Genomic DNA, 14776 nt, shown 5'->3' with positions numbered 1-14776 from the left:
AATATGGCTTCAATTTTAAATTCTGGATTCTTGTTAACTAAAATCTAGTCAAATGGAAACATTTGCAAATCTATAAAAAATCGTTAGAAGAAGAGAAAGTGCTTACTCTTGCAAATTACATTTAACTTCAAGAAAAACAAGAAGCCCACTTGCTGCTAATATTCCCTTGTTATTTAATTAGAATGACATGAACTTAATGATAAACCATGCATAACCAATATCCAGGATACATGAGGAGTTAGGTAAAGTGGCCTATTTGCTATCTAATTACTCTGCCGGAAGAGATACCCCTTGATCATGGCACCCGATCCCAATGTTATTCCGCAAAGAGATTATACTTAGAATTTTTTCAAAGTGAAGAAAATCAACAGCATTTGGTTGTCCCATCATCTTTTCCTTCCTTCATGTTTCTGATGCCTTTGAACTGCGAAAATTCTGTTTTAACTCAGAAAATCTTTTCATGCATTGAGGTTTAGATTTACCAGGAACAGCAGCAGCAATCTTGTCCCACCGCATATTTGTATCCTTTGGAAAAGCCTTGAGAGCATTCAGCAATGCCCTGTCCTCTAAATCGCTCCACCCTGTTTTCTCCTCCAACATTGGTGCTTTATCAGGCTCCGGTAAATCGGGCCTGTCCAAAACTTTCCTATGCTCAAGAAATTTCGAGTAGGAATCGTCATCTACAGGCTTCTTTTCACCCAGAGATTTAGCCTTCTTAATAACACACTCCACGGTTATACTGCCGCCCAATGCCTCCGCAATGGCTTCCCATCGCCCGGGCTTGCCAGGAGGGTTTTTAGCCAGCTGCTTTTTCAACAATTCAACCTCCTCGGCCGACCATTCTTCATTACTCAAAACCCTAGAAACTTTAGAAACCCTGGAATCCTCTGAAACCGCAGGAACCCTAGAACCTTTAGATAAACTGTTTTCTAGAGTTTGATTCCCTACGGTCTCCTCCGAACCATTCAAAATAGGTTTTACGGCATTGTGATGTTCCGATCTCCTGGTTTTCGACCTATGACTTTTTCTTTCAAAATCTTCTTTCGGTGGTTCAATTTGCAAATCTGGTAGATCTTCAATTGGGTCACCCACGCCAACCCTACAATCGCCGCCGGTGACAGAAATCGGGGCCAAGGGGCCCAGCACCATTGAAATGCCAATCCATGTTAATAAGAACTGCCAAATGCCTGGCAATAGACAGCCATAGCTGAAGATGACGATTCCTATTGTTATGCACAATGCAGCTTGTTTTTTATCAATCTCGTCTGCTTTCCTGATATTTTGAGAAATGGGTATGCGGGATTTTTGTACCTGGAAACGAGGTCTTGCATCCTCATCGTAGTAATCCATTGCCGTTTATGACTAAGAGTTCAGTTGCCACAAACAGGCCATGAAACTTACGTTCAACGGATTCGATCTTCTAAATCCCGAGAACCTTCAGAGTCAACTGCAAATATGATTGTTGAAAGGACAACTTCTTCTTCAAGGCTTGCAAAGTTCGCGCTTCGATCAAATGCTTACACGTAATGTCTCTGAGTGCTTTGTTTTGGAAATATTATTATTATTTAAAATTTAGATTTTGTTTAGTGACAAAATTAAATTATTAGCATTTTCAATTGTCTACATCTAATTAATCTCACAATAAAAATTGTTGAAGCTCTAAAGTTTATAGAGAGATTTATATTTTGTTAATTGGTTTTTAAAATTATATTAGGATTTAATTATTTCTATAAGATTGGTCAGATGGGACTATGTAAAGAAAGTGTTCAGATGGAGGCCAGAGAAGCTTGAGGATCCATTTCATAAGATAGAAAAAGCATTGACCTAAAAATGTTGGAGGCGGTGACATCATGTTTTTTTCTCTTTGTTTACTCTATTTCTTTAACATTTTTTATAAGATTACGAGTAGATCGTTTAACGTATTTGTTATTTCCAAAAAAAATTAAAAATCAGGTTTGTTAGTTTAGAGCTATGGATGTTAGGTTGCATTCAGTAACATTTATGACTTTTGTAGTTTGTAATTTATGTCGGTACATTTAGTAGCGTCTAAAAATATATTAATCATTGTTTAGTGAATCCAGTTTGTGATTTTAGAACTTCATATTTTATGTTTTAGAGCCTTTAAATTTGCTTTAGCTTCTATCATGTTTTGAATTTATCTTTTTGTTAAGCTCAATATTTTTTATTTTGTTTTGGGTTTTAGCAAGCGGCTTCACTATGCTAACTGCAATTGTGCCTGGCAGTTCTACGGCTACCATACCTAGCATGCTCTTGGTTATAAATCTAAATTTACCTTTTAATTTAAGTAATTGTTACATAAATAACTGCAAGTCTCCAAGTCTTACTACTTAGGCATGTTACCACTCCTTCGATTATCTCCTTGTAGGAAAATTTACTCTAATAATTATATGGCCATTTGTTCTATGATATATGAGCATCAACATTAGGATTCGATGCTCTCATCTAACTTGAAATATATAAATTTGGTAATGATGCTTTTTGTATTTTATTTTGCAACGTCTTTTCCAACAGTGATGTCTCCGAGAAAATCACAACCAATGTCTCCACATTTGTCTCCGACCACATCGCCACTTGTGTCACCAACTATGTCTCTCGTTGCATTACCACAAACTTCACTACAAATAAGCAATTGTGAAATTTGAATTGCAAATAAGGAATCTTAGATGAAAAATTGTAGGAACATAGTTCAAGTAGATGATCCATATTTATCTGTAAATTAAGACTCTCACATTAAAAAGGGCATTTTAGGCAAATATTAAAGAAAATGTAGCTACCACCCAATTTAGAAGTTAAAGTGTGCCTTCAATTCATGTTTGTAATTTTTCAATTCCACAACATCAAAATAAGAGCATGATCCCCTTCCATGAACTACATCCTTTGCTGCAACTAGTTTCAACAGACCACTTGTGGATGGAAAACATAAGCTCAATTCCCTACGGATCTCATCCCTAATAGAAGATAAAATATATAATAGACTATATAGCTATAGAAAAATCAAAATGTATATACCACATTACTTTTTATATTAAAGCACCCAAAACTAGGGGGTTGGCCCTTCTACAAAATAGCAACAGTCCAAACAGTAGACTACCAGCAACTAAAGAACATTAGCATACCACCCTTAATATCAAAAACAAAAGTGACCCCCCAAGTTGCACCCAACATAGATTCCTTCATAACCATAACATAAATACTACCAGCATCCATATTACAGTTAACAAAAAAACCACAGTTACAGTAGTAACTATACCACTTAAACCTTCTTAACATATAAAGTCTTAAAAGCATATAGTTTAAAGTCATACAAGGCTAGTAAAAAGTATCAAGACTAGATTACCCCACCATAATCGAGTAAACAAAAAATAATATGACAATAAGAGAAAGGCTAAATCTTAGCCTTCTATTTTCCCTTTCTAGCCAACAACACATTAGCCCAGTCCTCAGTGAGGAACTCATAGAGCAGCTTGGAGTCCTTTGCCCCAAGGCCTTTCTCCTACAATAGTAGTTTAAGGGTAGTGGCCATAGCATGAGTCACTTTCACAACAAACCTTGAAAGGGTTCTCAAGCTCTCATCCAGAGCTGAGAACCTCACTTTGTGCTCATTTAGCTCACTAGTGGTATCTACCACAGTTTTAGCTAGAGTAAGGAAAACAACACAATTCCCCGTGGGGGGTCTTTCTCCTTAACTTGTAACACAAGGGGGTTAGAAAAAAAACTCTCTTTTTCTTTTGTATCATTCCTCCCAAGAGAGGAGGAAGTCATAGGCAAAATATCTTTTGAGACTTGGTTACCTGAGTAGGTATCATGGTTGAAGTTACAAGGCTTAATGGAGAAGTTGGCAAAGACATGGTAGGAATTATTACTCACTTCCTCCTTCACTTTTGACTTCCCCTCCATAGAATCTAAGGTATCCTCTCCAATATCCACCTCTCCCTCTTCCCCATCCCCTTCCTCTACCTTCCTCCTAACCATCTCTTTTATTCTAGGATTTTTTCTTTTCACTTTCTCCAAAGTGCAACACCTCCTCCGCCATGTCTAGATACTTATTCACCTTCTTCTTCTATCTAACTTAACTTTTGGCTAATCTACCTGACCTCCTATGACCCCTCCCCCTAGTCTCCTATTTCGAATCTCCAAGATCAACATCAACAATTTTTTTAAAATTTTAGACTTTTCATCTACATCTTGACTCCAAAAAAAAAAAGGTTTATTTTTCTTAGGTTTTCATGATGGGGTAGAGCTAGATGAGAGCTAAGGAATGGGGGCCCTAGACCCTCCACCACAACCAATTCTCATGGGAATCGTTAGGGCTAGAATATTCTCGACAGTGAAACACCTAAGTGGGCAGAGAGTGAGACAGAGATTAAATAGGCGAAGAATAAGACATTAATAGAGGATGGTATCATCCATGCCCTTTCTATTTTTCTCCTTGACTTTTAAAATAGTCTTCAAGCTCGTGAAACAGGAAAAAATGAATAGAAATATTGTCACGATTACAAAAATGGTTCAGCAAAGGAAAGTGATAATAGTAGAAAACCCCAAATATACCCTCCAAGGTTAGGTGTTTCATGATAACCAAGCATACCTCATTCCAAGGTTCTGGGATTTTATCATGTAGGAAACTAGCTCTATGTTAGATTAGCTCCTCACCATCTCTAAAAAAATTGTTAAGGCTCCTCTCATCTAAAACATTAGTAACTTTTTGTCATTTTCATCATTTTATCAAAATCCCCATCGCCATAGCAATGTTATCTTCATTCACCTGAAAGGATATCACATGAATCACCACTCTCTTACCTATCCAAGAACTAATAAATTGTAGAGAGCAACTCTCATCATAGCCTATCACGGCTTCCATTAGGGGGACCAAACCTCCATCCTTTAGCATAATCCAAGTGCAAGGCTTTCTCGCACTATCCTCAATGTTGGTGGGTTCAATTCTCACCAGGTCACCACCCATATTTTCCTCCAAACCAGTAGCCACTGAGAACTCCATATTTGCAAACTTAAGATAATTATGCCAGAAGCCAAGATAGCACTTTAAATCTTTGATAGGATGAAAGTAATTTATGTATCTTTCATTCCTAAAAAGTTAGAAGTTGTCATAATTATTGCAGAGAGTGGTCTTAAAAATTACATCCCTTCTCCACAAGACAGACCACATGTGAACTGCCACCTCTCTGATCAATCATAAATATAAGCCTTCATCGAAGATCATGCAAAATGTGATTCATTTGAAATCCCCATATATTAAATTAATTAATCCTGATAAGGTCTTGCTTATTCTTTTTCGTAATCTTACTAGAGGGCTTTATAATTATTAGACATCTTTGCTTCCAATTAATAGTCACATCAATCCTATTTTTACGCAATTTATTTTAATTCAATGTTCTATCATAACAAGTTTGTAACACCATCCAAGAGGTACAAATTGAAGTTAAAAAGTCATTAACTTTGTACTTTAAATATCTTGTCATCTTATCTAACTAATAAAAATCCACAAAAAGGGACACATCATTCTTCCTTATGTGCATTATTTTTCTCCCTTTCCATAAGGGTGAGTATGTCAACCAACAAGCTTTCCATATTTTGCTAGCACCTTAAACCGTAAGCATGCAAGCCCAAGCTAGCCATAGCATCTATCACCTTATTACCTTCTATGTAAGCGTGTTGCAAGTCATAGGTATCTAAAGTTGCTAGGGGGTGCCAGATATCATACATTATGCCAGCAATGGCCCATCCAAGATTCATACACCCCATCACCAATCACCTTTAAGTCCCTCCACATATAGGGGTTTCCATCCAAAGCTAATACCAGATGTAATCCTAAGTAGAGAGTCATAGCCTCCGCAATATTATTAGAAAGATTTCCAAGGTTTCTTGCATAAACCATTAGTTAGTTACCTTTTGAGTTTCTAACAACCCACCACCCGTAGCACATCATCCTCTTGCAACCCCATAAAAGTTGAGTTTCAACATTGAGAACCTGGGTGGAAACTATTCAGTCCTCTTTCTCACAATGGATTTTGAGTTATCAAAATCATGAAAGGAACCTAAGATTTTCCAATTCATCACCATCTTTTGTTCCCCTATAGATTGGGGGTCTGGTTGTTTCTTTCATTTACTGCATTAAATGTTTTCCATCAAGAGCTTGTGTAACACGTTACTCACCACCTCCCCTGATCTTTCTTCTTCCCTAAAAATTTGATTATTTATCTCCTTCTAGATTCCCCAGTAGATATGGATGGAAATGAGATTCCAAAGTATCCTTAAAAGGGGATGGAAGAAAGGGCAATCCCAATTTTAAATAAAAATTGTCGCAAATCATTATGAAAAAACCTAGTCCAAGGGAAATATGTGCAGATAGTGGACTAGACTTTCAAAGCATAAGGATAGTCAAGAAAGATGTGCTTTACACTTTCCTCTTCAGCCTTACAAAGGTAACACATGTTAGGGATATCAAATCCTCTCTTCCTAAGGTTGTCAACAATTGGGATTTCACCATGAAGTGTCATTAACTAGAAGAATTTCACCTTGGGAATTAGCTGGTTGTTCCAAACCTTCTTCCAATGGGTCAGAGGAGTTTGATCTTTACTAAAGAGAATAAGATAGTCTAAATTAACTGAAAAGCAACCATTAGAATTTTTTTCCTCATTAGAATACCTAAAGATTCTATGAGAATTAAGGCATTCCATCAGATCCATAACTAGAGGTTTGAGATGAATTGGAATAACAACCTCGGTGATGGATTTCCACATCCTTTGTCTAGTTATACAGTCACTAATATTTTCTCCATAAACCCTATTCAAAGCTTCCTCCATGCAGCAAAATTTACTAAAAGCCAGGGGCTTACCATCAAGCCATTCATCATCTCATAACCTAATCATCTCCCCACGTCCCACCAGCCATTACATCTTATCCCTAACAAGGTTATTATTTTTGAGTAAATTGTTCTAGATTTCAGAACCCAAAGGCAAATCATTATCTTTCATACAATAAACAAAAGGAATGTTATTAGGATGTTTGGCTTTCATAATCCTACATCATTCATCTTGATTGTCAGCTAATCACCATCCAATTTTAGTGAGAAGATCTTTGTTAAGGCCTTAAATCTTTCTGACTCCCAACCCTCCCTTATCCTTTGGCTTGCAAACTGTAATCCAATTAATAAGGCTTAATCTATTTGTTTCTTCATTTTTGAACTATAGAAAATTCATTTGTAGTTTCTCAAGCTTCTCAACCATAGTCTAGGAGAATCTAAATAACAAAATAAAAAAAAAAGAAATCCCTTGAAGTGATGCAGTAAGTAATTAGAGCTTTCGAGTAGTACTCAACAATTTTCCTTTCCAACCTGCTAATTTCTTTTGCATTCGTTCTAAGATCAAGTTCAAAACTTGGTTGATGGCTTTTTTCACCATTAGGGGAAGAATAAGGTAGGAACCAGGAAGACCAACAAGTTGGCAACACAAGATATTAAATTATACATCTTTGTTGGTTCATATCAGTATTAAAAAAATAGACCTTGTTCTTACTAAGATTTATCTGTTGTCTTAAATCCTCTTTATGATCATCAAGGAGATTTCTCCAAGACCTCACTTCAATCATCAATGAGCAGCCATATAAGGAGGCATCATCAAAAAAAATGTTTTATCACTTCAGGGGGTAGGGAGGTGGTAGGATTAATACCAACAATACATCCAGAGTTGGCCAAATTGGTGAAGGATCTGCCCAGAACCTCTGCAACCATGATGAAAAGATAAGGAAAGATTGGATCCCCTTGCCTTAATCCTCTCCCCACTCCAAAAGATCCCCATGGAGTGTCATTAACCAACACCAAAAAAATCACCATCGCTATCATGGTTCTTATTAACCTGCTCACACCACTCCTAAACCCAAGTCCATCTAAAACTTTATATGAAAAATCCCAATTAACTTTATCATAAGCTTTAGAAATGTCTAACTTGAGATTCATACCTGGATTCCTACTTTTATCCATAGAGTGGATAACTTCATGAGCGATTATCACCACATCTAAAAAAAATTAGCCCGGTACAAAACCTTTTTGGGGATTACCTATGAATTCTAGGTAAGGTTTGATTATATTAACAAGAATCTTGGAGATCACTTTATACACCTTGTTGCACAAACTAATTGGTTTATAATTAGCCAAAGTCTTCAGGTTAGCAATCTTGGGAACCAAAGAAATAAACAGGTTCTTGAGCCTCCTCAATAACTTCCCAATTCTAAAGAAGTCCCTGGTAGCCCTAGTGAGATCTTTTTTAATAACTTCCAAAAAGGAATGGAAGAAGGCTTGGGGAAAGTCATCAAGACCAGGGGCTTTATACACTTCCATGGAGAACACAACCCATTTAACCTCCTCCTTGGTAATCAAACTTAACATGCTTTCATTATCTTCTTCTATAAGAACCCTAGGAATTGAACAAATCAACCTCCTTCTAGTCTCAAGGTTAAAATGTCTATTTTGACTGACAAAAGTCTCTGAGATGAATTTAGCCACCCATCTAACCAATATCCTTAGGATATATTAGGGTATTATGATTACTATCCTTAATAGAGACAATAGTATTCCTTTTCTTATGCTTAGAAGAAGACTTATGGAAGAAGGCTTTGTCCTTATCCCTTGTAGAGTTATTGGATTCTTGATCTTTGCTTCAAGAAAACTTCTTTCATAAGGAAATTTGTCCATTGACTCATGCAAGTATCTTCTTCTAATATTATGATTATTATCCTCAATAGAGACAATTGTATTCCTTTTCTTATGCTTAGAAGAAGACTTATGGAAGAAGGTTGTGTTCCCATCCCCCTCGTAGAGTTATTTGATTCTTGATCTCTGCTACCAGAAAACTTCCTCCTTCACAAGGAAATTTGTACATTGACTCGTGTAACTCACTTCTTCTAATAGCGTGCTTTTTGAGTCATCTCTATGAGCCATAGCCTTCTAAAGGAGATCTATTTTTTTCTCCATTTCATCATTTTTCTTAGATCAAAAGGAACATTTGCCCCAAATGATCATATTTCTCCTGACATTATCAAGCTCAACAATAAATATATACATTATAGTCCCTTCAACATAGATGTTCCACCACTCCTCAACACAACTTTTAAAATCAAGGTGAGATTGCCACATGATCTCATACCTAAAAGGCTTTAGCCCACTAAAGAGACCATCAGACCAATTCAATAAGATTGGGGAATAATCAAACACTATCCTAGGAAGAGCAAAGAGCATGGAAGTTGTCAGCCATTGGTGATCCACTAAGACAAGAAGCCTATCCAACTTAACCTGAATAAGATCCTAACCTTTTCTATTATTAGACCAAGTAAAGGGAGCACCTTTAAGGTCCACATCGATTAATTCATTCCTCTTAATGAACTCCATCAAATTCTACATGATTTTTGTGAAATAATCCACCCCCCCCCCCCCCCCACACAACATTTCTTGGAAGGATAGAGGGAAGTGTTAAATTCCCCTATGCACGTAACCATTTTATTAGCACTATTATCTAAAAAGGCTAAAATATCTTTCCATAAACCACTCTCCCTAACCGAGTATTAGGAGCATAGACATTAACAATGTTCCAAATGCACCTACCAAGATTATGTTTAGTGACAACAAAGCTATTATTATTTAATAGAGTCTTTCCAAAAACAACATTAGTATTCCATAGGGTAGCAATCCCACCTAAAGAACCCTCTTCTTCACTATAGCTATAGCTATAGATGGCCCCGACCATAGTTTCTCTACCAACTTGGAAAAGTTATAATTCAACATTTTCACTTCTTGAATAAGAAGAATGCCAATCTTTAGAGAAATAAAATATTGTCTTAAGGCATACTATTTTGGGGGTTTATTCAACCCACGAATATTCCAAGAAAGAAACTTCATTCTTACATTTTGAGGTGATGTCCAAGGTCAACTGCTTGTCACTGGAAACTTCCCTTGTGAATTTTTTTACCCTTGAACTCCTAATATATTGCCTTCCTTGTTTGAGAGCATTGCCAACATCCACTTTCTTGCCCCCTTGAGTCTTTCTCTTTCGGACTTGCCAATCATCAACTTCACTACCCTAAGTAAAGGAAGGGGCTATTCAAATTACCATCTCGTCACCACCCACTCAATTGGTCATCTCCTTAAGAGGGAGGATTAGGGAATAGAAAGACAAAAGCTCCCTATTAGGAGAGGATAGGCTTCAGCCCTCACCCCAATTAAGCTTTTTGGCCATTTTTGCAACCCAAATCATTAGAGCCAACAACACCACTAGCACCTTCAATATATATTTTCCCATCAGTCATAACCCTAAATTCACCTTCTTTTGGAGGACCCTCCTCATTTTGAGTGTTAGTCTCCTCTCAGTTATTTGGAGTCTTAAGAATATCTTTAATCCCTTGGAAGAAAGGGTAGTCTTCAGTCTTGTTCCTCCTCATTTCCTTGAGGACTAACACTGCTAGAGGGAAGGATGGCATTCCTTCAATAAAGTACATTTCCCTCTCAGTGGATATCATGGTAGTAGGGAAGAATATTCGCCCTTCTCAACACTTTCTTTCACAATTCCAAGCGAGCCCACTTTCTCCTTCTACTTTGGCTTGGAAGCCTTGCGATTCAAGATGACATGAGTAAACTTAGAGTAGTTTTGGAAATATAACCCAACATTATCATATTATGTGGCTTTCTATTTTTTCCCCACTTAGTATTGAGGGTGACATGGGTAGGCAAAGCACACAGAATCTAGCATAAACAAGTCTAGTCTTTTATATAGGGTAACAGTGTTAATAGACACATAGTGATCAAAAGAGTTCCTAGACCACCCAAGGATCTTTTCATCCCAAAAATTTAAAGAGAGGCCATGAAGTGTTATCTAGATAGGAGAAAGCTTTCAGAGTTCCATGGATGGTTTGAATGGTGTCACTTAGCAACCACCAAGTAGTGCTTCCCATAATACTAGGTCTCAAAGAGTATCGTAGCCAGATCCTTCACTACCATGAATTTAAAGAAAAAAATCTAGTATACATGGTCAAATCACTAACACTCCCTTTGACCTTCCATTTTTACCAACCCATTTTCTAACTATCTCGATCAATGGATTGAAAGTAATGAAATGACCTACTAGGCAGAGCTGGAGGGAAGATGAAACAAACTCCATGACACTATCTGGTAAAAGAAAATTATCACCTTCAACACCATGAAGGATCTTGATCCTCAATAGGTAGAGAACCTCCAGCTTTACCAGCTAATGCATCCATCCACCCCAAACAAGCACTAGTTGAATTAGCTTTCAATTGTTGTAACTATGTTGTTACAAGAATTTTTACAACATGTATGCATTTTAAAACTTGTGGACAAATCTAATAATTAAAAAAAAAAAAATTGTGTATTTTGTGCAGCTTCATCTCTAGCCCATGTTTCAAGCCCACCCTCCCCAACCTTAGTCACAAGTGGAATTATATAAGTCCCAACATCAAGGACTTACAACTCATGCATTAGGGGAAGCCCCCATTAGAATGGGTCCATCATCTACATCAACTACACATCCCTTTAAATATCCATCTCCAAATCTTGTTGTCAAAAACATTGTAAATGTAGGGACTATTTTTGCGCCTTTTTTGTATTTGCATTGGTGAGATCAGTATTAGTGACCTTCCAATTGTGAATATAATTAATTGCTCCTGCTCCTTTTTATGCTTAGTGATTCATGTGATAGAATCTTCAAAGAGAGAGAGAGAGAGAGAGAGAGAGAGAGAGAGAGAGAGAGAGAGAGAGAGAGAGAGAGAGAGAGAGAGAGAGAGAGAGAGAGAGAGAGAGAGAGAGAGAGAGAGAGAGAGAGAGAGAGAGAGAGAGAGAAGGTCGATGAAATTTATTTGTACACTTAGATTGCTATTCTATATGCTAGTTGTGGTAATGCATGTGTTTTTTTATGCATTACTATTAATCTATAAAATTATTTCCATCCATCCATTCATTTTGTTTTGTTTTCTCAGTAATTTTACTTCTAGTCAGTTCCATGCTTTAAAATGTTGTTGTCAATCTTATACTTTTGTCTTTTATTTTAACTATCAATTTATGATTTTTTATTTTTGAAAGTTACTCTTCATTATTAATAATAAATTAATTTTTTTAAAGATTTATTGATAATATCTAACAGTCACAAGGCAAGTACTCTAGCTCAACCAGGGCTCTTGTCAAGTCTAGAAGCATTCTTAATTAGTGTCTAGGTAGCAATTAGAAACTTATTTTTTATGAGGAGAGTTAAGAAGGAAAAAACAAAACAAAAAAATTAAGTTCCATTTTGCTAACATTAGAGAATTTGATTGTTGTATAAATGTTGTCGTGAACATCCTTAGAATATAGCATGAAGTAAGTTGATTCAATCATGATTGACACATTATGATAAATTAGATATAAATTGGAGTTGGTAAATAATAACTGAATATAACTATTGAATATGAACCAAAATAGTGTCTACATATTTAAAAATAATAATAATTTTCAATGATCAACTATGTCATTGTATTTGTAATAAGCATCATCATATTTACTAGCAATGGCACCTTAGTGTGCAATGGGTACACCAAATTTGTTACTAGCTATTTAATATATTTCAAATGTTTTAGTAGGTGAACTTTTGTTTAAAATAATTATGAACTGTAATTTCTAGAAATATTATAAGTGTGAAAAAGATTTCATTTGATTACATGTCATTTCTATCATAATATAAACTATTACAAATCGTTTGTAACATTCTTATAGAAATATATATAAGAGATATCTTTGTGAATGAAATGTCTTTCACGTATGATTATGTTAAATATTAGTATTTTTATTGATTTAATTTTTCTTGGTTATTACAAATCTCCATATTTGTCATCCATCTTATCAATTTTCATTGGTATCTAGCTCACAAGAACTAAACTCAACTATTTGTTGGTTGATTTGAGTCCTAAATAACTTTAAAGTGCATTGAGGTCCAACACCATTACACTTTTTTCAGCATCATGATCAAATCACCAAAACATCTCTTTGAGCTTTGAGCTTTGTAATTTGTCATTTTGAAATACTTTTGTCTTGCATTTTGGACCCATGCTTAATATTCAAATCATGTCCAATAATTGTTTCCCATGGCACCAAACAAGAAAATGGCAAAAAAAGTGAAGATACAAATTGAAAGAAGACCACAAATGGAAAAAAAAAGGTGGTGAAGATATTTTGTATGGTCATCCACTCTTTATAGCTCATACTGAATATTGATCATTCAGTTTAGCTCATTTTGATACAGTGCAAGGCAGGAGAATCCCCAAATGAGATGTCCTAGCCCCCAACGAATAATCACACAATGGAAACACAACAAAAAAGAAAGATCTGATACCAAATCACAACACTTTATTCATAAAATAACTAATTACATGCAATGTGTCAAGCTGTAAGGCCTTTTTGGTTACAACCAGATACAAAGCAGGTAACAGTTCTGCAAGATCCCTCAAGATCCCATCCAAACCCTAGCTAGTCTAGATCCACACTCTGGTAGAAATGTCCAAGGAAGATCCAAACTGGTATGCGCAAGCCCACCAAGCAATCTCCTTGTTTCCTAAGCCTCAGCTACTAGCTCTTCTCAAAATTCGTTAATCTACCACCTCCTCTTCTCCAATATCGATGAATAATGACTAAAGACTTCACAATAACCCCTGCTTATACCCAACTAAGTCACAAGTCAGCCCAATAAGCTATGAATTAAATATCCCTTATATTCAATACTTGAAGAGCCACAAGTCGGCCTCCAACAGAAATTAAATACCAAATGCCTTTAAAGGCTTACAATAATTATTTAATACATCAAAAACAATTAACCAAGACCCAAATAGGTCCATTCAACTCCATTAAAATCCCTTAATCATGCAGGATAGCCAACTACCACAGGATGCTCCTGCATTAGACTCCCCAAGTTGAAAAGATGTTCTTAATAGCTGGAAGAACATCTTCTAGGATTCAACACACAAATCCCATACTGGTTCTTCACATGCATGTCCTTCAAGTCTTCAACTTGTACAATCTTTCCCTTGCTCTTTTTCTATCTACACTAATCACTAATCCTTTTAGGATATGCCAACTCAACTTAGCTACCAATACTCAAGATCCTTCCACTAACCTCTTCATTCTACAAAGGAATCATGGAATGCTTCCTTCCACCTTTCACAATTGTAAACGCATTCTTGATACAATCATGCACAACCCTACAATCATACTCCCAAGGTCTACCAAGCAACACATGGCAATTGTTCATGTCCACAATATCACACAACACTTGATCCTTATATTGCCCAATCTTGAAATCAAAAAGGCACTACTCCCTCACTTCCAAAGTATGCTCAACTCACAACAAACTAATCCTGTAATGATAAGGATGTCTCACTCTCTTCAAACCAAGTTTCTGAACCATCTCCTTATCAACAAGGTTATTAGTACTATTACCATCAACAATCACATTGCAGACTTTACCACCAAACTTATAATGAGTCATGAACAAATTGCTCCTCTAACAAGATTCAAATGTCCTATGACCAACTAGTACTCATCAAGCTAATAAACTCTCTCCTTGCTCAGGTTCATGGTCTTCAACTTCATTCACAACAATAGCTCTCCTATTACCAACCTTCTGCAAACACTCATAATATCTATGTCCTTCTTCATGACATCTAAACCAAGTACCCTTAAACTCACCTCTACCTATTCTTCTCTTCTACT

General features: G+C 36.2%; 1 protein-coding gene across 1 annotated transcript; it reads right to left on the bottom strand.

Moving 5' to 3' along the window:
• Positions 1–149: 149 nt before the first annotated feature.
• MAMYB (Duplicated homeodomain-like superfamily protein) lies at positions 150–1533 on the bottom strand. The gene has a single exon (XM_089799279.1). It carries the CDS (start codon positions 1348–1350, stop codon positions 403–405), a length of 948 nt encoding a protein of 315 aa, XP_089655405.1. The 5' UTR covers positions 1351–1533; the 3' UTR covers positions 150–402.
• Between the last annotated feature and the right edge of the window lie 13243 nt (positions 1534–14776).

The sequence above is a fragment of the Cupressus sempervirens genome, chromosome 9 (assembly GCF_028749045.1).
Source record: "Cupressus sempervirens isolate cs-2001-9-10 chromosome 9, ASM2874904v1, whole genome shotgun sequence".
Lineage (NCBI taxonomy): Eukaryota > Viridiplantae > Streptophyta > Pinopsida > Cupressales > Cupressaceae > Cupressus > Cupressus sempervirens.
This window is presented reverse-complemented; position numbering and strand designations above follow the sequence as displayed.

Bases quoted from the DNA above. Each gene is read 5' to 3' on its own strand.
- MAMYB (XM_089799279.1), bottom strand. From the start codon at position 1,350: ATGGATTACTACGATGAGGATGCAAGACCTCGTTTCCAGGTACAAAAA.